The sequence below is a fragment of the Acinonyx jubatus genome, chromosome B3 (genome assembly GCF_027475565.1).
Source record: "Acinonyx jubatus isolate Ajub_Pintada_27869175 chromosome B3, VMU_Ajub_asm_v1.0, whole genome shotgun sequence".
Classification (NCBI taxonomy): Eukaryota; Metazoa; Chordata; class Mammalia; order Carnivora; family Felidae; genus Acinonyx; species Acinonyx jubatus.
Genome location: NC_069386.1, coordinates 37252046 through 37272293, shown reverse-complemented (window position 1 = coordinate 37272293; position 20248 = coordinate 37252046). Strand labels below are relative to the sequence as shown.

General features: G+C 39.2%; 1 protein-coding gene and 1 long non-coding RNA gene across 7 annotated transcripts in view; one reads left to right on the top strand and one right to left on the bottom strand.

The window, feature by feature from the left end:
• LOC113601855 (uncharacterized) overlaps positions 1 to 20248 on the bottom strand; it is a 163841-nt gene that overhangs the window by 25427 nt on the left and 118166 nt on the right. The window contains exons 5-7 of one of the 3 annotated variants that reach the window (XR_003423146.2): positions 17818 to 18058; positions 9101 to 14906; positions 1496 to 8590 (exon numbers count right to left, since the gene is read on the bottom strand). This is a non-coding gene — a long non-coding RNA (uncharacterized LOC113601855). Of the gene's footprint in view, positions 1 to 1495; positions 14907 to 17817; positions 18059 to 20248 lie in introns of those variants that run through there. The other 2 variants (XR_008299098.1, XR_008299097.1) reach the window with 2 other exon arrangements.
• The window catches only part of IQCH (IQ motif containing H), a 210260-nt gene that overhangs the window by 91197 nt on the left and 98815 nt on the right, over positions 1 to 20248 (top strand). For all 4 annotated transcript variants that reach the window (XM_053223828.1, XM_027067602.2, XM_027067600.2 and 1 more), the window contains 4 exons: positions 2215 to 2294; positions 4097 to 4135; positions 17558 to 18109; positions 18816 to 18882. In XM_053223828.1, the coding sequence (XP_053079803.1) occupies positions 2215 to 2294; positions 4097 to 4135; positions 17558 to 18109; positions 18816 to 18882 (738 nt within the window). The remainder of the gene's footprint in view (positions 1 to 2214; positions 2295 to 4096; positions 4136 to 17557; positions 18110 to 18815; positions 18883 to 20248) is intronic.

Sequence of the window (20248 nt, the reverse complement as noted above, 5' to 3'; positions counted from 1 at the left end):
TCATCCTCATGCTTGCCACCTCATGGCTCTTCCACGGCTCTTGCAGATCTGGGCCTTGATGTACACATTCAAGGCAGGAAGAGGGGAAAACAATCAGTCTCTTCCCAGAAGCCCTGATAGAGTTTCCCCTTACATCTCACTGGTCACGTGGCTACTGTTAGCTATAAGAAAGGCTGGGAAAGTGAGGGTCCAGAGATAGGGTTAGGTTTAGGCTTAGGGCTAGGATTTGGGGCATATTTACACTAAATTCTTCATATAGTAAGTTATGCTTAGTCCAATCCATCCATGAAAATTCTGTTCTTTGTTGGATATTAAATATATTTACTATTTGGGGCATATTTATACTAAAACATTATTTGTTGTTTACCTAAAATTAAAATTTAACTGTATGTCCTCTAAAATTTTTTTTTGCTAAATCTGGCAACCCTAGGAGCTGGACAGATTGAAAAAAAAATGAAGTTCTAAAATTAGCAAGAAAGAAAAGGGGATGGCTATTGGGCAGGTACATATCAGTAACTACCACAAAAGCATACAGGTTTGTCCAGAAAGACAAGATTTTTCCCCCCTGACATTAACTCCAGCAAAGTTTATCATACAGATAAACATTTTCCAGAATGGTAACAAAATATAGGCAGTACCTTATGATACAATTCCATTGAAAATGCAGCCACATTCTTCAAATATATGTGTCCCATAAAATCTAAGGCCACATAGAGTTATAATTTAGTGACAGAATTTCTGCAAGTAACTAAGAAAAATGTTTAAAAACTTTTTAGATATACCATTAACTGTGGATTATCCATACGAAATTACAAATCTTTTATATCTTTATTCTACCAAATTTCATTAAAATTTTACTAAAATGCTCTAAAAATTATGCCTACTTAAAAACTTGTCAAGCTGCTGTTTTGTCTGAACTTGGGAATTTAACCAAAGATCCCACTTGTCTGCAGGAGCCTGATAGTTTAACAAAAAGTATACTGAGCCTGCAGACAATAGGAATAGCAGCCTTTACGGGTGAATCTGTGGATTTAAAGCAGCCTAAGTACAGGGTGTGCACTGGTCTTCAGAAGTGGGAGGGCAGGAGAGTACAGAGGTCAAGGCAAAACTTACAGGCTTAGAATGGAGTCTTCACTGCCCAAGCTTAGGGAGGGTGCTGGTCAGTTTTACAGTCAGGGAGTCTTGCTGGCAGCCAGGAAGTCTGAAAAGCAGGTCAAACCAAGTTGCCTTTGGTGGAGGTGAATTTTAGTGACAAGACTCTGGAATTCGTGCTACTTTTTAAGAGATGGCTGAAGAAACAACTTGAGACAACGTGAGAGAGTTGGGAGCCCATGGTGGGATTCCAAATTGTATACTGAGGTGCTGTTTTTGATCAGTATCTGTCCTTTCTATATGGTTATTACAAAATAGAGAAGGGGTGCGCTAAGACAGTTGGGAAAAAAACCTCACTCTTTTGACTCAATTAACTGTTTAATTATTTTTGTTTTCTTTCTTGGGAGACAGTAGGGTAAGGATATTTCTCCCCTGAGAATTTCTCCCCTGACTTGAATCCCCTCAAGTCAGACGTGAGCTATTTGTAAAGGGCAGTTGGATTTGCTGCCAGGCAACAGGAGAGATGTGGTTTCTCTCCCAAGCACTGTCTGTCTAGCAGGTAGACCTACCCACCTATGGACCGCATGTGTGCTCTAAAAGTTGTTGCTTATAGATTTCATTAATATTGTTATTATAAATATTATTTCAAAAGTAATATTTACTGTGTTCTTTCACTTGTATTATTTCCCCCAAGCCATTTAAATTCTTCAGAATTGTCTTTTTTACTGACTACACAGAATAGTCCAGCATAGGTAGTTATATTGTTACCAAAATGAACTTGGGAATATGGCTATTTAAAAAGACCTTATAGTGAAACATTTTTATATGACAAATATTACTCTCTAATTTGCCTGCTATTTTAAAATTTGCCTTTTCATCTGGGCAGTTTGCATAAAACGAGCTGATCTTATATTCTGATGGAACAGTTGCCCTCCCATGCTTTTTGCTTTCCTTTTGAAGTCCGTGATCACAAATGTTTGATTGAATTGATACAGGCAGGGCTGAGAGTGAACAGTCAAAGGGTGTCAGAGCCATTTGACTTTCAAGTGGCTCCCAATGACATCCACCCAATGACTCAGCCTTTTTCTGGAAGAGGTAACATTGCATCGCCTCTGTCCACAGCCCCTTTCGGTACACCTCAGAAACCACAGCTGATTCCAGTGGAAGTGAAGAAGGTCTCTGCCAAGAAACAAACATCAAAGGTATTCATCCTTCTAACAAAAGAAAATTGTTGTTATTTACAATGTTCTCAGTGAGGTTTTTGGTAGTGCACACATCTGATAGAATTGTACCACTGACATAGAAATAAATATGTCAGCTGTTGAGATGCATTTGATTTTTAGAGGGTGATTGCTGTATAAGTAAACTCTAGCATTACATTATCAGTGGGGTCTTAAAAAATTCAAGCATGTCACATTATTGTCACATTAACTAAATGACTGGGCCAACCTATATCGCTAGCTGGTCCAGGAGTCTGGAATACAATAGCTATTGCTTTGTATCCAAATTCACATTGCATAGGGTATGTTATTATGAGGTTTTACCCGACTTCATTTGTCTTTAAGCACAGGATAAAAAGCAAGCTCTCCAGTTTTGTCCAGATATCCTAATGAGGAAAGAGAAGAAATTCTGTATTCTCTGACATTAGGAGCTCACAGTACAACATAATTAATCCTCATGGAGGTTCTCTGTGTTTAAAGGTGCTGGACTTTTGAAGCTTGCTTTCTTATGTTTATGAGCCACAGAGTTGTGATAATTGAAACTTTTCACCAGAAAAAGGAGACAGCTGGCAGTGTCTTTTTCTGGGCTTACCCTATGTGGTCATATTTACAGCTGCTCCCATTAGAAAAAAAAAAGAAGGAAGAAAGAGAGAAGGAAGAGTGGCAGAGAAGAAATGAATCCTACTGTGTCTACATAGACTGTTACCTGCTCTTCCCAGACCTTCATCTTAACGCCCAAATCTTCCTCAAGATGTTTTCCCTGGATTTGCAGCACTGGTGGGCTGTGCCCCCTTAAGAGAGTTCCAAGCTGTTTATGTACCAGCATGTCATGTGACACCCCAGTTGCCATGGCAAATATTTGTGTTTCATGAAAAATGTGGGTAAAAAAAAAACAATCAATGTAAATGGCCAAATCCCTAGACAGACAGGCCTTCGGGCTAATGTTTGGCCTGCACCATGATTGTTTCAAATTCAGCTGTTTAACAGGCTGTGCACAGGCCACGGGCTAATGTGCATAATGGGAATAGGCGGGGGCACCTGTTTTGATTCTCACCATGTTTGAGCTCTCAAGTCCCACAGTGTTATAGACAACAGATCTACAGGTAATACAAACATGACCAGGTCTCGTGCGGTAATCGATCTATCTCCAAAAAAAAAAAAAATTTTTTTTTTTTTTTTTAATAATGACGTTTTCCCAGTGCTAATTAGCCCTGCCTTTTAATTTCCTCTCTGTTGACTTCACAAAGCTTTCTCCCTAGTGCTGGAGCAGTAACATTTAAAGACTCTTTCCTGTGGTCCCGAATTGGTACATTTCTGAGTTGAGTCTTCAATGGTAAATGTAATTATTCATATACTCTGTGAAAAGCGTCCTGGCATGGAAAAGGCTAACAGAAACACTGATAGAGCCAGAATGGACCTTGAATCAGCATCCCCACCGGGCAGTGCAGTGCCCCACGGAGAAGCCTTTTCTTGTAAATACTTCTTTAAGTGTTCCCCAGAAGCGGGACTTGGCATCTGACTCTAGCTGTTTTTGTAAATATTTACTTTGTCAAACTCTTTCTTCAAGTCAAACAGGGCTCTTGGCAAGCAGAGCAGCATTGTCTGGGGTGGGAAAGGTCTTTCTAATTATTAGCTCCTGCCTGCATGGAGAGAGGGAACAGGCTGGCCCAGCGGGGGGAACTGGGGGGGAGGGGGTGGGGGGGAGGCTCTGTGCTTCTATTTGTTTTGTAAAATTGCCCATGAGAGTCATTTTGATTTAAACTGTGTCTCATTCTTCATTGTAGGGGAAAGGCAAAAGGTCAAGAGGACATCATGATAGGAAGGTCTGTAATTTGTGTGACTAGTTGAAATTTGGGGTTTGTCACCTGATGTCCCTGCCTTTTGCTGCAGGGCAAAAGTATGGGAGGCAGGTTTGACAGCTGGAGACTGCAACAGAAGTTCTTTGGCTCTTCTTTTATAAAAGACATTAGATCATGTTTTCAGAAAAGGAAAAAAAAAAAGGTTCATTTAATGTGAAAAATCACTCCCTTTCAGTTTGGACTGAATTACTTCTCAGGTTTCAATCCAGAAAAGTGATTTAGCATACTCAAAATCTGGCTGAATCACAATGGTCTTCAACTTCAATCTGAGATTCTCATCTTTTAAAAGTACACTAAAAAGAAATACAAAATGAAAAAAATTCACTTGCGCCCCCCCCAGCATGCACTTGTGTGTGTGCATGGGTGAGTACGTGTGCATTCATACACACGTACACATGCACACACAGACTGCCTATGAACATAACTGCTAAGGGTATGGGATTTAGAATTAAGCTGCCTAAAACTAATAAGGTAACAAAGAAGTTGGAGGAATGAAATTGTTCCCACAAAGACAAGTACGTGCCAGCAAGGAACATTCCACCAGAGCCTGTATGAGTAATAAAAGTTCTGAACTAGAAGCAGGAAAGAGCTGGATTCTCCTCCTAATATAGGAATTTTGAGCAAGTCACTGAAATTTTCAGTGCCTCACCTCTTCCTCTGACAAGGGGGGGATGATAGCTCCTTTCTCATAGGTTTCTTATGAAGGTTGGTACTGTTAATATGTGCAGAAATGCTTTCGAACTGTAAAGCACTTGTTATCAGAATTCACTGGTCTATTTTTTTTTAAGTTTATTTATTTATTTCGAGAAATTGAGCACGAGTGGAGAACGGGCAGAAAGAGAGGGAGAGAGAGAATCCCAAGCAGGCCCTGCCCTGTTGGCATAGAGCCAGATGTGGGGCTGGATTTCACAAACCATGAGATCATGACCTAAGCCAAAATCAAGAGTTGGACAATTAACTGACTGAGCCACCCAAGCACCCCCACTGGTCTATTTTTAAGGATATCTTCTAGGCCTCCCTTCCTCTGGGGATCTTATCAAAAAAGAATTTCAGAGGGAGCTTAGCCGCCCCTTTTCAAGGAAAAAGAGCCCACCTTTTGGATCTCCTTGTACTTCCGCAGAGCTGTGACTAGTCAGAGCTGTATTTCCAGCAGTGATTGCAGACAGTCCTTCCGAAACCTAGACAAATTGCTCTAGGATAAACTAATCAATGCAATCAGAGCCTTCCTCCAGCTTCCCTTGACTTCTTGCTATGAGGAAATTGTGAGCTTGACTCTACACTTTAAAAATAGGATGTGCCTTAAGAACACTAAGGCATTCTGTATCTGGAATATGCATAACAGCTAAAGTTGATTGTGCACCGTCTACACCCACCCAATATGCTGTAGTGTCGTTGTCCCCAGGCCCACCCAATTGGTTTTTACCAACTGTGTGGAGGATCCAGAGGACACAGTGAGGTTCCGGAGTCTGTACCCTCCCACACACAAGGTTATGATCTTCCACATGGCTAGTTTTCCAAATGTTACTACTACCATGACTATAACTACTACGGCTACTAACGACCACTACTGCAACCGCTACCACCACCACTACTAGTATGACTAGCAGCATACATGTGTCATGTGCCACCTCTGTGGGGGGCACTGTTCCTATGCTTGACGTGGATTAGCTCACTTCATTTCACAACAACTCTATGCAGCACGTACTATTATTCTCATTTTAGTGGAAGGACCCGAACACAGAGAAGTTAAGGTCATCCAACTAGTAAGTGACAGAGCCAGGACGCAGAACTGGACTCTGTGACTTCCAGAGCCTCAAAGCATTAGACATTTTTAAAACTTTCAATCATTTTTTATGGAAATCTCTCTAAGCGATACTATATCTCCGCCTTCCTAATGTAATCTAACATTTTTCTCTACCCGGTGTCTTGTATGCAGAGAACCCATTTCTGGTGTATTTTTTTGTTTGTTTCCTTCACCCTCAGGATGGTGCCTGTCATGTCTGCTTTCATTGGCTGTGACCTTAAGAGCCTTTTCTGTCTACTAGAACATTAACCAAATAACCAACACTCAAGAAGTAGAAGGGTAAATTTGAGTCAGTCAGGCTCTGCACAAGGATCCAAGGAAGAAGATAATAAACAGTGGAAGAGTTTGTAGTTATTTCAAGAAATCTGAGGTCTTTATTTTCAGGGATCTAGTTAAACGCTTAAAGTTGCTAAAATTGCCTCTCTCAGCAAAACATCAATTTATTATCTCAAGGCAGGCATGCTAACAGCTATGTTAAGATCCAATTAATTTCAACTAATATTTTGATAATAAAAAATCTACTTTGTGGGTAAAAGAAGCAAACAAATGTATTTATTGGACACAAGGGTCCAGATTAAATTCATGAGTGTGTTTGCTTCCGGAAATGGGGAAAGGAGAGGAATGAGCTAAAAAGGAATACAGAGAGGATTTCAACTGTACTTTATGTGTTGATTTTTTAAATTTCCACATGTATATAAATATATAAACAATTTAAGCATATCTGAATTTTATAATAATAATTATAAATATTTAAAATATACTCTTTTGGGGCGCCTGGGTGGCTCTGTCGGTTGAGCGTCCAACTTCGGCTCAGGTCACGATCTCGCGGTCAGCGGGTTCGAGCCCCGCGTCGGGCTCTGGGCTGATGGCTCAGAGCCTGGAGCCTGCTTCCGATTCTGTGTTTCCCTCTCTCTCTGCCCCTCCCCCGTTCATGCTGTGTCTCTCTCCGTCTCAAAAATAAATAAACGTTAAAAAATTAAAAAAATAAATAAAATAAATAAAATAAAATATACTCTTTTAAAATATACAATGTTTATATATATTCTTGTCTTCTTTGTTTCATATATATATACATACATATATATATCATATATATTATATGTATTCTGTATTATCTAATGTTATCTAAATCATCCTCATGGAGATTCCCCCAGTTTAAACTACTGGACTTTTGTAGCTTGCTTTCTTGTTTATGAGCCATGGATAGATAGATAACAGTATATGTTATACACAAAGCAAAGAAGACAAAAGATTAACAACTGCCCATGGTAGTTTTTTATTTTATTCTCTGTACTTTTCTGTATTTTCAAAACTTTTTCCAAATTAAAGAAGAAAAAAGAAAAGAAAATCCTATTCCATAAGTCATACCTCTGCTGTAAAATCACCTTTGATATAGAAAGAATAGGTTTGGGGGATAACCTTTTAATGTCAATTTTGGGGTCCTGTTGTTATATTATTACTCTCTTTAGTATCTCTCCAACATATGCCCTTGATCCTTATGTTAAAAAATTGTGATTATTTTACAGGTGAGTCAGCTGAACTATTTTAATCAGGCAACATGTGTTACAGTGACACCACCCCATCTAGTCTCACTTCCCCCATCTGTATAAGGAAGGGATTAGACCAGATCCATTTTCTACAGAACTTCCATATCCCCATAACACTCAATCCAAGACCCCCAGGAAAAGGAGAGAGGCCGAAGTGCCCAATAGGTGGGGCTCTAGGCCTCGCACACCACAGCAGCTGTGTTAAGTGTGTACCTGTTTAGCATCAGATTATATGGTTTCTGAACAAAGTGTTTCAAGTTTAAAAATACATACTCTGAAAACCGGGGGGGGGGGGGGGGGGGGTATCTAGGAGCAGCTTTAGGTTTAATGTGCCCTATCTACTAAAAGAAATAAGCCTACTTCTTTTTTTATTTTTATTGAAGTGTAATTAACATACAGTGTTAAGTTAGTTTCAGGCATACAATATAGTGATTCAACCATTGTATCCATTACCCAGTGCTCATCACATGGGTACTTTTAATCCCCTTCATCTATTTCACCCATCCCCCTACAAACCTCCCCTCTAATAACCATCAGTTCTCTATATTTAAGAGTCTGGTGGGGTTTTTTGTCTCTTTTCTTCGTTTGTTCATTTGTTTCTTAAATTGCATATATGAGTGAAATTATATGGTATTTGTCTTTCTCTGTTTGACATTACACCCTCTAGATCTGTACACATCATTGCAAATGGCAAGATTCTTTCTTATGGTTAAGTAATATTCCATTGTGTGTGACTATGAATATTCCGTTGTGTGTATGAATATTCCATTCACTTCTTTGGGTGAATACACAGTATCATATGGTAATTCTATTTTTAATATTTTTGAGGAAATTCCATACCGTTTTCCACAGTGGCTCTACCAATTTGCATTCCCACCAACAGTGCAAGAGGGTTCCTTTTTCTCCACATCCTTGCCAACACTGTTATTTCTTATGTTTTTTTTTTTTTAATCTTAGTCATTCTGACAGGTGTGAAGTGATACCTCATTGTGGTTTTGATTTGCATTTCCCTGATAATTAGTGATGCTGAGCATCTTTTCATATGTCTGCTGGCTATCTGGATGTCTTCTAGAAGAAAACATAGGTAGTAATTTATTTGACACTGGCTGTGGAAACATTTTTCTAGATATAGGTCTCCTCTGGCAAGGGGAACAAAAACAAAATTAAACTATTGTGACTACAAGAAAATAAAAAGCTTCTGCACGGCAAAGGAAACCATCAACAAAACAAAAAAGGCAACCTATTGAATGGGATAAAATATTTGCAAATGATATATCCAATAAGGGGTTAATATGCAAAATATATAAAGAACTTATACAACTCAACACCCCCAAAAACACAAATAATCCAATTAAAAACTGGCAGAGGACATGAATAGACATTTTTCCAAATACGCCTACTTCTTTTTTTTATTTAAAATTTTTAATGTTTTTTAATTTAGTTTTTGAGAGAGAGAGAGAGAGACAGAGCATGAGCAGGGGAGGGGCAGGAGAGAGAGAGACACACACACACAGAATCTGAAGCAGGACCCAGGCTCTGAGCTGTCAGCACAGAAGCCGACACAGGGCCTGAACTTACCGACTGTGAGATCATGTCCTGAGCGGAAGTTGGATGCTTAAGTGACTGAGCCACCCAGGCTCCCCCAAATAAGCCTACTTCTTGAAGAGTGCAGCGTGCCTCCCTGGTGGGTTTTGTGCCCAGCACAAACCTGTCTCCTTTCTTGTCTTGCCCTAAAGGGTTAAAGAGAGGGCAGGTCATACTTTGGCAAGAATTAGAGAGCCCTGTAGCCTGGAGATACAAGATGAGATTCAGAAGGAAGTCTAGAACTGTTCTTTCTTCTTTTAGATTCACTTTCCCTCCTGAAACCTCATTTAATTTACATTCTTCAAGGAAGGAAAGGAAGAAGATTACAAAAACAGAAACAAAAACTGTAGCATCTTTTAAAACAATTTCCACTTTGTCTGATTCATTAGAAACTGCCACCCTCACTTAATGCATTTTTGGCATGAAACTTTCAAAGTGAATTAAAATTATACAGCTTTATGTGCAAAACAATTTTTTTCTTGCAAGAAGTAAATGACAAATTGTCTTTACCTCTCTTCATGACATCACCTAAATATACATTGCTATTGCATGTGACTAGCAATTTTACTTATATAAACCAGAAAAAAATGTTAGGTTATCAGTAAGCCACAAAATAATCTTAATTTTTTTACTTTATCTTTTTCATTCATGAGAGTGTGATCTGATCATTCACAGAAAATTTGGGAAGTTCAGAAAGGAGGGAAAAAATGCCAAAGTATCCAAAAAAAAAATTTCCTGTAATACCATAACCCTTTGGCATTATTTACATTTTTGGCTTGGCCCACTATTGGTATCATACAGTGTATTCAACTGTGATCTATCTCTTTTCTCCCAACAATTTATCATAAACTTTTATACATATGACTTAAAAGTCTTTATAAAATATTTTTAATGGCTACATAATATTCTGTCTTAAAGATATACCATAATTTTCTTAGCTATTATCCTATTGTTAGATATTAAATTATAAATGTCATTATTTATATTATTATTATAATGATTATAATTATATTATAATCATAATTATTTTATATTTTATTTATATATTATATAAAAATATATTATTTTATATATGTATTTTATATTATAATAATCATTAATATAATAATTAATTATATTATAATTATTTTAATTATAATAATTATTTGTTATTAATGAGCAATAAGCAATTAAATAATTTCCTGTTATAAATCAAACTGCCATGAACATTTTTCATATTTCTACATAAATCTTTGTACTATTTAAGCTACTTTTTTTTAGAGAAAGAGAAAGTGAGAGCACGTGAGTGGGAAGGGTAGAGGGAGAGGGAGAGACAGAATCTTAAGCAGGCTCCACACATAGCATAGAGCCCAACATGGGGCTCAGTCTCATGGCCCTGACATCATGACCTGAGCCAAAATCAAGAGTTGAACACTTAACCAGCTAAGCCACCCAGGCCACCCATAAGCTACTTGACCGTTTCTTGGTCAAGGGTACGGACATTTTCAGATCCAAGTGGTCTGCTGGTGTTTCAAAACTCAAGCTGTGAGTTTGCAAATAACTTGTATGATCACAGAACAGTTTTGTGCTGTAAATCCAGCCCAAGTGGCTATGAATTTAAATTGTACTATTCACTCCTTCCTTCCTTCCTTCCTTCCTTCCTTCCTTCCTTCCTTCCTTCCTTCCTTCCACTAATCTTTGTTCACCTTTTACCATGTGCCAGGAAGTGTACTAGGCACTGGGGATACAGCAGTGAACAAAACAAACCAAGTCTTTGCCCTCTTGGGACTTATATTCTGGTGAGGAAGGCAGATATTTAATATAATGTCAGGCAGTGATGAGTGCTAGGAATGAAAATAAAGTGGAATACATATGTAGGTTTAGCAAATGTGAAAAGGTGGGGGGTTACAAGAATTTTGCAAGTATCTTTTAGCCATCTGGGATCACCAGACTTGCTATGTACACATTTTTCTCAAGAAAACTATAATGCCAAGCTTTACTTTGGTGATAACACAGGTCCTTTGGGAGGCTCACTCATTCCTTTACCCATAGAGAAGATGAAGATGGTTCTTTTCTCAGGAATATAGGAACCCAGGCTTCTTTCCATTCCCCTTCTGCCAGGTTCCCTGTACATATCCCTGTCAGGTTCCAACCATCAGTCATAATTGTCCTCAGTGGTCCTTATCTATGTCACATGCTCTCAGAAAATATTAGAAAGGTAGCAGAAAAAATGAAATCAATGCAGCAGTAAAATGAGATGGGTCTCTAGAAAACGAAAGTTCACATTTGACATATACACCATTTTAAAAAAGTCTTCCTGATTTTGTTCTGTTTGATCTTCAACCAGAATTTGATCCATTGAGTGTTTTTGTTCCACAGGAACCTTTTTTTTCTCCTCAGAAAGTGTTTCAGAGTTCAGGAAGACTCATTTGAATAAATATATCTTTCAAAGCGATTGCAGAAATTAGCCCTAGAAAATTGCCACTCATCCGAGCGGCCTTTACACACAATTCTCTCCCTTTGTATGTCTCTGCTCAGTGAATTCTCTGTTTTTGCCTTTTATCCTCTTTATAAAGCTTAGGGACTCTGACTCTCAGTTTTAATTGACAGTTATAGCTTAAATGCAGTTTCTAGGTCTTACGAACTGAGCACTGTTTTGGGGGATTTGCAGACCCTGAAATACTGGAATATCACTCTTTGGGGTTCTCTCCCCATGACCACCTGTACGTATAGTTGGTGTAAACAGCTCTTCCTCTACTGGTTTGTAAATTTCTAGAAAGAGCTTCCTATTTAAAAAATAGAGGGGAAAAAATCCCTAGGTCTTTCTTATAGTACATGAAATGACTCAATTGAAGATATATCTTCAATTTGCTGGCTCTGCTAACTCCAGGAGTTTATTAAACAACACATACCAATTAATAGGTCAGAGAGACCTAAGGTGTCAAAATCACTTTAAGTCAGAGACACTTAGGGTATCAAAATCAGAAGCACCTTGAATGATCCCCTAATGGAAACAGCCCACAGGAGAGGTGACTTCCCAAGGCCGTGTAGTAACGTGGTAACAGCCTAGATCCTATGTCTTCTCACTTCAAATCCCTCACTTTTCTTCCATGCCATGGTTCATTAGCATGTTCATAGGGGTTAGTTGAACAGGCCACTTTCCAAATAAGAAAGAAATAGCAGGTCCAGACCAGGTCAGCTCTGATGAAGGAGGTAGTAAAAGGAAGGTTGAACAAGGAGAGCACAGCTTGGTAAGGGGTCCTACACGACGTTCTGGACAGTTAGGGCTTTGGGCATGGATGGTATGGGGGAAGGGAAAGGTGACTAGTTATGTGATCTTGGGCAAATCACCTAACCTCTCTGAGCCTGTTTCCTCATCCACACTAATAACCTAAACATGACTGGAGGTTAGACACTGTGAAAGGCTCTTTACACATATTATGATCTTCACAGCAACTCTGCAGGGATCTCTCATTTTTAGAGATGAGAAACATTGAAATTCAGAGAGGATGTTGTCTTAGCTTGGACCACCGTAACAAAATGACATAAGCTGGGGGGCTTACACAACAAACATTTATTTCTCTAAGTTCTGGAGGCTGGAAGTGCAAGATTAGGGTGCCAGTGTGGTTAGGTTGTGTTGAGGGCCCTCTTCCTGCTCTGCAAACAGCCACCTTCTTCCTATATTTTCACATGGCAGAGAAATCATCTCTCTTGTCTCTCTTCTTATAAGGGCGTTAATCTCATCATGAAGCCTCCACCTTCATGACCTAATTATTTCTTAGAGGCCCTGCCTCCAAACACCATCACACCAAGAACTGGGCTTAAACATACAAATGTTATGGAGACACAAACATTCAACCCATAGCAGATGGTAACTTGCCCAGGAATGTGTAGCAGACAGCGGCAGAGCTTGGACTCGAACCTAGGTGAGTCAGACTGTAGGGCCAAGGCTCGTTTCTCCGAGCCCATAATAGCCTATTGAGTAAAACAAACAAACAAACAAACAAACAAACAAACAAACAAAAAAGGCAAGGCCTTCATGCTCTAAAATTCAGGACTGTAATTATGCTGAATCCCTAAATCCTGATTAGGTCAGCTACTCTCTCTGAATATTATTTATATCTTTCAAATAGTGCTGACAATCTGAGGTACTGATATCTGTTTTGTACAAAGCTTAACACATTACAGACTGTTAACAGTTATTAAAGAACAGGCCAGACCGATGGCCTCCCTGGTTTTCAGGAAAGAATGAAAGTTCCATCTCTGAGAGTCACTTCACTCATACTCTGAATGTAAGCACTCACATAGAGCCCTAATGGCAGGAAGAATTTATTCTTTTTCACACAACAGCGCTGCCAAAGCTAATTAATCATGGATATGTTTGAGTTTTGGAGAAACTGAACATCAGTTTATGGATTCAAAAGCAATTTTAGTCTGTCCTTCTAGGCAAATCCTTCCCTAAAGATGATATCCATATTGGATTATCCCATATACTTGACCATTTACCACCAGGAGATCTTGGTTATATCTAATTTAGGGATCCTCAGATATGGTTTAATCCTGCATCCACATGCTATCCACATGTGTGAAAAGAACATTTTTCATAAAGACATTCATCTTAGAAGTACATGCCTTTTTTTCCTAGAGTTTTTCATTGTGGCAGTTATTTCTAAAATTTAGGAGGTAATACTGGGCCTATCTTTTTTGCTTCCCACTTATAGCTTACCTGCATATGTAATCATCGTCTTGCCTTCCTGGGTTTTGTTTGTTTGTTCGTTCGTTTGTTTTAAATTCAGAGTTCTTCCTAAATTACTGCTCCAGAAACTGTCAAAATTACCTAATTAGTAGTAACACTTTGCAGATGATGAAGAGCATTTCCCAGCTAGTCGATTCAGTTAGTTAGAGCAGGATGCTAAACAATGCCACAGGTTTGGGCCCTGGTGAAGGTGTGGCCAGGAGCTCAGGAAGGACCAGGAGAGCATGCGGATGGCATGACAGAGAGCCATCTCCACTAGAAGGAAAACAATATTGCTATTCAGCAACATCATGTTGGGAGTACAGCATATCTTAAAAACAAAAAAACAAAAAAAAAAAAAGGGAGAAAGGGAGAAAGGGAGGGAGAAAGGGAGGGAGAGTGGGAGGAAGGAAAGAAAAGGAGGAAGGAATAGAAAGAAGGAAGGTAGGCGGAGAGAAAGAAGGTCGGCGACAGATAATTGCAGACGGGTTCATGGAGATAAATAGTAAAGGAAAAATAGCAGAAGAAACCGGAATCTGAAGGCTGGCATGACCTTTAATCAGGGCTCTTATTCCTAGCAGGCTGTGAAGCAGCTTTGTCTTTACCTGCTCAATGGATCCCACAATGCTGATGCACTGCTTTAATTTGGGAAGCCTTCCTCTTGAGAGACATGTCTTTTCCAGCTCTAAGTGTGAAGTGCTCCCAAGTGTGGCATTCTCTGTGACAGATGTACTACAGTTATGCTTTAGCTGACTCCAAACCCATAGCTTCCCCGTGCCTGAGTGGTCTATTTGATGTCCAAGAGTGTGTTTCCTTGGAGAACAGGTCTTTACTGGAATATCATCCAAGAAGGTAGGGAGGTATAATCCCTTTGTTCTCAAACAGCCACTGTTCAATTCTGTAACCCCATTCCCAAACCAGGGCTATTCTTTCAAAAGGTCTGAAACTCATTTGCTGACATACATACACGCCCCACACCTACACCATTTGCAGGCACTGCCTGAGAGAGACTGGAGCCCTCTTCTTTCAGAATCTTCTCCCAAGGTTGCTCCATTTTCATCGATGGTCCCAATTCCACATGAGTCTCTGTAAAGACAAGGAATTTCAAAAAGGGTTTAACATTTCCCAGGAAACCAGGTTCTTGAGCAATTGTCCCGTCCATAGCTGCATTTCCTCTAGAAGCCTCAGGGTCTCGTTAACAGGATCAAAAGTGTGACTGGCAGGACCAGCCAGCTGCAGACACGTCCATCTGTGATGACTATCCGTGTCTGTCACTGATGAAGCATGGCCATTCTTCTCTTGCTCTAACCTTCCCACCATTAGAACCCATTCTTGAAGGAAGGCAGAAACGTACCCACAGGCCATTTCTGTTGGAACCTGTGCCACTTGCCATGACTTCTCCTGCCAGCGCTGATGTCTGCTACACAAGGCATTACTTCTCCAACTCTCTCTTGCCCATCCAAGAATTCGTTTCTATCCACCAAACAGTTTACATTCTCTCTTGATGCCTTGAGAAGGTCAGAAAGGGCTAGGGTCTTGGCTAGAAGACTTTTTCCATCATTCCTATGCCTGTCACAACTCTTAAGTTAAAAGTGTGCAAAAAGTTCACTGCCATTTAAAGTCTGCCTCTAGGGGCGCCTGGGTGGCTCAGTCGGTTAAGCGTCCGACTCTTGCTTTTGGCTCAGGTCTCGGCTCAGGTCGTGATCTTGTGGTTTTGTGAGTTGGAGCCCCGTGTAGGGCTCTCGGCTGACCTCGCAGAGCCTGCTTGGGATTCTGTCCTCCACTTTCTCTACCCCTCCCCCACTAGTGCTGTCTCTGTCTCTCTCAAAATAAATAAATAAACTTAAAAAAAAATTTAAAGTCTGCCTCTAAAGTTCAAGGAAATCCCTCCTCTTGGACTTAACACTTGCTTTTCAGCATTTTTACCTGAGGTGACAGTCTAATTATTCCACTGCCTGAGAAAAGAAAAAGAATTTGAAGTGTTTCTTTTCTTTATTTAAAAAAAAAAAAATTGTGCTTGTTTATTGTGCTATTACTATAAATGATCTCTTGGCTTCTTTTAGATAGCTTTCTGCCTTGACTTTGTTAATTGATACCAATTAACATTTGTTTAGTAGAGACAAAGCATGAACAATCTAACAGTTATACTCAATCCAGTGCTGTGACATAATGGTTATTGATTAATTACTCGGGTCTTTTTTTTTTTTCTTTGAGTTCTCTAAAAACTCTTCAAAATGCAGAGAACAATATAATCCTACAATTTGGTAAAGATTGGTAAATGGTGACATATTGAAGACAATCTGTTCCTTAAATCCCTAAGCAAGAAGCAATCAGCACAGTTAGTTGATACCTAGCTTACAGAGGAGAAGGCAGAGCCTGAAATATCTATGCCCACCCTTCCCCCTCCCAGACCATTAGGAACATTTAGACCATAGGGCAGAGTGTCGTTTTTCTAATGCAACAGGTTTCAATGATGAAATATACTGATTTCACACTGGACACAGACACAACCAAAATTTCCTTTTCTTTATTTTTTTGAGGGATATGTGTGACATATATCACTGTTGTCACCCAAACCTCTTCAGATTTTATTTTTAATCACATCTATTCAGTTTTTTCATGCAGAAAAGTATAAGGAAAAAAACTGTCCATGACCCCATTCTTAGAGAACCCTCTTGACATTCAGAAGTAAATGTAGTATGTTTACATGACTTAAAATTTCAGTCAGTACAGATGGGAGCAAAATGAAAAACCAAAGTCTTCCTTAGTTTTGTTATGAGATTTCAGATTCTCTCTACCTGGGGACAACTCCAGGTATGTCCCTAAGAAGATACGAGATTTAAGTTGAAAAGAACAAATGTCAAGAGAAACCTAGAGAGTGGCAAGGGTGAACACACACAGCATAACACTCCTTGTAAAAAAAAAAACAAAAAAAAAAACAAAACAAAACAAAAAAAAACCCTCCTGGATCCTAACAGAAGGTGGCAAAAGAACTGTAAATGTTGGAAAGTGATGACCCGTTAGAAAGTCAGAAGAGGCAGGACAGCTTGATGCACACATTTGAAGTTATAGTCAAGACTGCAAAGAAAGATTCCACCCTGCTTTTCAGGACTGGTGGATAACAGACGAACAAGAAAGCAGGAATATGATTCCACTCATGAATGTGTACAAAATGTAAATTGCAGAGACTATGGGTTGGCTGACCATATCAAAGTAAACTAAATGCATAACTTTTATATGATCAGTTTCTTTAAACAATTTTGTAACACTTGTATAAAAAACTTAATAGCTTTAAAAAAAAAAGTTAATGTTTATTTCTTTGAGAGACAGAGAGAGAGAGAGAGAATGAGTAGGGGAGGGGCAGAGAGAGAGGAAGACACAGAATCTGAAGCAGGCTCCAGGCTCTGAGCTGTCAGCACAGAGCCCGACGCGGGGCTCAAACTCGCAAACAGCGAGATCATGACCTGAGCCAAAGTCAGATGCTTAACCGACTGAGCCACCCAGGTGTCCCCCAAAATTTAATAGCTTTGAGTAACCTCTAAGATATTCTTCTGTTGATGCGTTTCATGAAAAATCCTGGCCAGACTTTCCTATTATGACATGTTTGTAAGTCAAAACTAGGATCCATCTCTTCCTAGCATTGAGTAATGAATGATGATGTGACAGTGTGTGTCTTGACAACTCATTTGAAAAGGTCACAATTATATTTCATCCCTGGTGACACTTTCTTTCTACAGGCCATGAAAGTCACAATACCTTCTAGAGCTGTGCAATCACCATGGGAGTATGACTTCTCTATTTCTAATGGTGTCATAGACACGACAGCCCCGGACTTCTCAGCATTCAAGGAACATTTTAATTTATCCTGGGGAAGTATTTTTTCTCTCTTGGAACACATCAAGAAGTTTCTCAGGGACTATGCAATACCAGAAGTTAAAATAAAAGGAAACAATTTGGTAGCCTTCCTTCCAGAGTTTGAGCTGAAGAATAAACTTACCAGATATGACTTTCTCTCACTGGTAGAGAACCCAGTTCACATCCAAATGATGTTAAATCTTCCGGGCCAAAGGTACAAGGGCCAAGATGGAAAGTCAGAGGCTGCCATCAAGATCCAAGCCACATGGAAATGCTTCAAAGCGAGACAAATTTTCTTCATTTATCGCCAGCAGAAGTGGGCTTCAGGTGTGATTGCCATCGCGTGGCTCTTACATTGCCATAAGACCCGAGTGAAGAAGATCCTGCAGGAATCACGTGAAAGACACCTGGAGAATTTCCGTATTCGAGCCAAGGTACACAAGGCTGCCAGCTGTTAAGGCAGACCTCTTTTTCTAAACATTTCTTGCTTGAGCAATTGCAGTAAGTTGTCTCTTCATCTTCCCTTTCTCTCTCCAACTACCCTCCCCCTCAGCCTCTCTCTCTCGCCTTCCGCTCCTCCCCGTGTATGATGCACAAACCCTACGTGTGTTTGTACATCATATTTTAGCCCTAACCAGGAATCTGGCTTTTGCACCTGTAAAATCTATTGCAATTTTTTCTATAGAAAAAAAGTCCCTTCACTTTGACTATGGTAGTTCTGTCAGAAAATCAATGTTTTAACTGCACTACCTTTTCTCCCTATATATACCTTCTGGCACTTTAATTTGCTAGGAAAAAAAAAAATCCTCTCTTGTCTACATTGCTGTCACCACTTTGTCAGAAAGTATTTAAGTTTGCAGACAGCCTTTTAATTAGTGCTCACAATTTCATTTATGTTTGCTTTCTCTTTTTTTCATTCATATTCTGTTAATTAAGTGAGCTGCCTCTAATCTTCCCCTGCCAGTAGCATCATGTAGCCACCTAATTAAATTAATTGGGGAAGATGTTTTAAGTATGTAATTAAATCAATTAATATAATTTATGCCTGGCTTAACTGTACAGTGGAAAAACAGCTGAAGTTTGACTAGATGAATCCACTACAGCTTCCTGTCACTGATCAATGCTCTTCTTGATTTTTAGCATCTGGCAGCCAACTGGAATCGCATCAGGACCTCCAGGAGGACTATTATCCATATCCCATCATTAGGTATAACACTTTTGCCTGCAAATCTATCAGCAACCTCTATTACCCACCACATTATGGCTCCTTGATTGAGTTCAAGGAAGGCCCCTTGTTTTATTCAAATTGGTCTCGGCAGGAAAATGTTCTCGACATGATGAGAGTAATAACACAGGGCCCTCGCTCGAAACGGCGTTTAATTTGGGGATTAAGCAAATAAAGCCATTATGTGGGGGCTGCTATTCAGTGGAGAGGTGATTTGCTGTAATTCGCTTTCATCTGTATGAAATGAACTAAAAAGTTGTATTTTTTCCCCCTGAAATAACAGATAATGTTTTCGATCTTCTTTAATGATAGAAGAACACAGGCTTGCGTGTGTTGTTGCTGTTACGCCAATAAGCCAGGATATTGCTTGTACACTGTTTTTAATCAAATGTGCAGTCAAAATGATAAGCTACATTCTCTGAAATTATTTAGTTCTAATTACGAGCAGATGGGATGCTTTATTTGCACCTAGGGCGCCTGAGCAAAAGGAAATGCTGTGTGAACAAGAATAATTAAGAAGTTGAATAGTGTTTTTTGTGCTTAAATAATCTGCAGTTTCATGTTAATTAGCACTAATGTAATTATTTAATTACATTTATGAATTGGGGAACTTAAAAGCTGTTGTCTGCAACACAGTGGTAAAATAGGTATGCCAAAACGACATTGGGAATCTCAGAAATCTGCACGGGAAGTTCCTTTAAAACATGAGCTGCTGTCAAAAGGTATGGGGTGGTCTGCCTCCTTATTTTTGTTTTGTCTTGCTTTTTAACCTACCTGGTGTGTTAAAAATTTCCTGGGTGAGGCCAAATGTCCTAAGCGGACTTGGGAGTTTTGACAAACAGCAAAACTCATCACATCTGTATCTTATATACTACTGGCTCTTTGTTAAGGCCTTTTAAGTAGAGCGATGCATTAAGTAATCTATTGTAGTAGAAGTCTAGGTTGTAATTTATTTGTGCTCCTGTGTGAGTATATGTGTTTGTGTACCTATGTACAGTATAGAGCATTTAACGCATTTTTACAGTAATACAAAAAGCAAAAAAATTTTTTTTAATTATTATATAAATATAATTATCTTTTAACTTAGGGAGATATTAGTAGTAATAAAGTAATGCAAACTTTCCTAGAATCTAGAGTACTTAATCTAAGTACTCCCAGAAAAGTTAAGAAGGTACTTCAGTTGCACAGTCTTTTAGTTTGGGTCTTTTTATGGCTCACAGAAGAAATTAGTTCCTCCTCAGGATGTAAGTGAGGTAAAACAGATCTGAATTTCATTCCAACTTGGGCTTTTGTTTTGGTGGGACTAGTTTTGCACACAAAATTAGTTCACACTCAGAAATTGCACTTG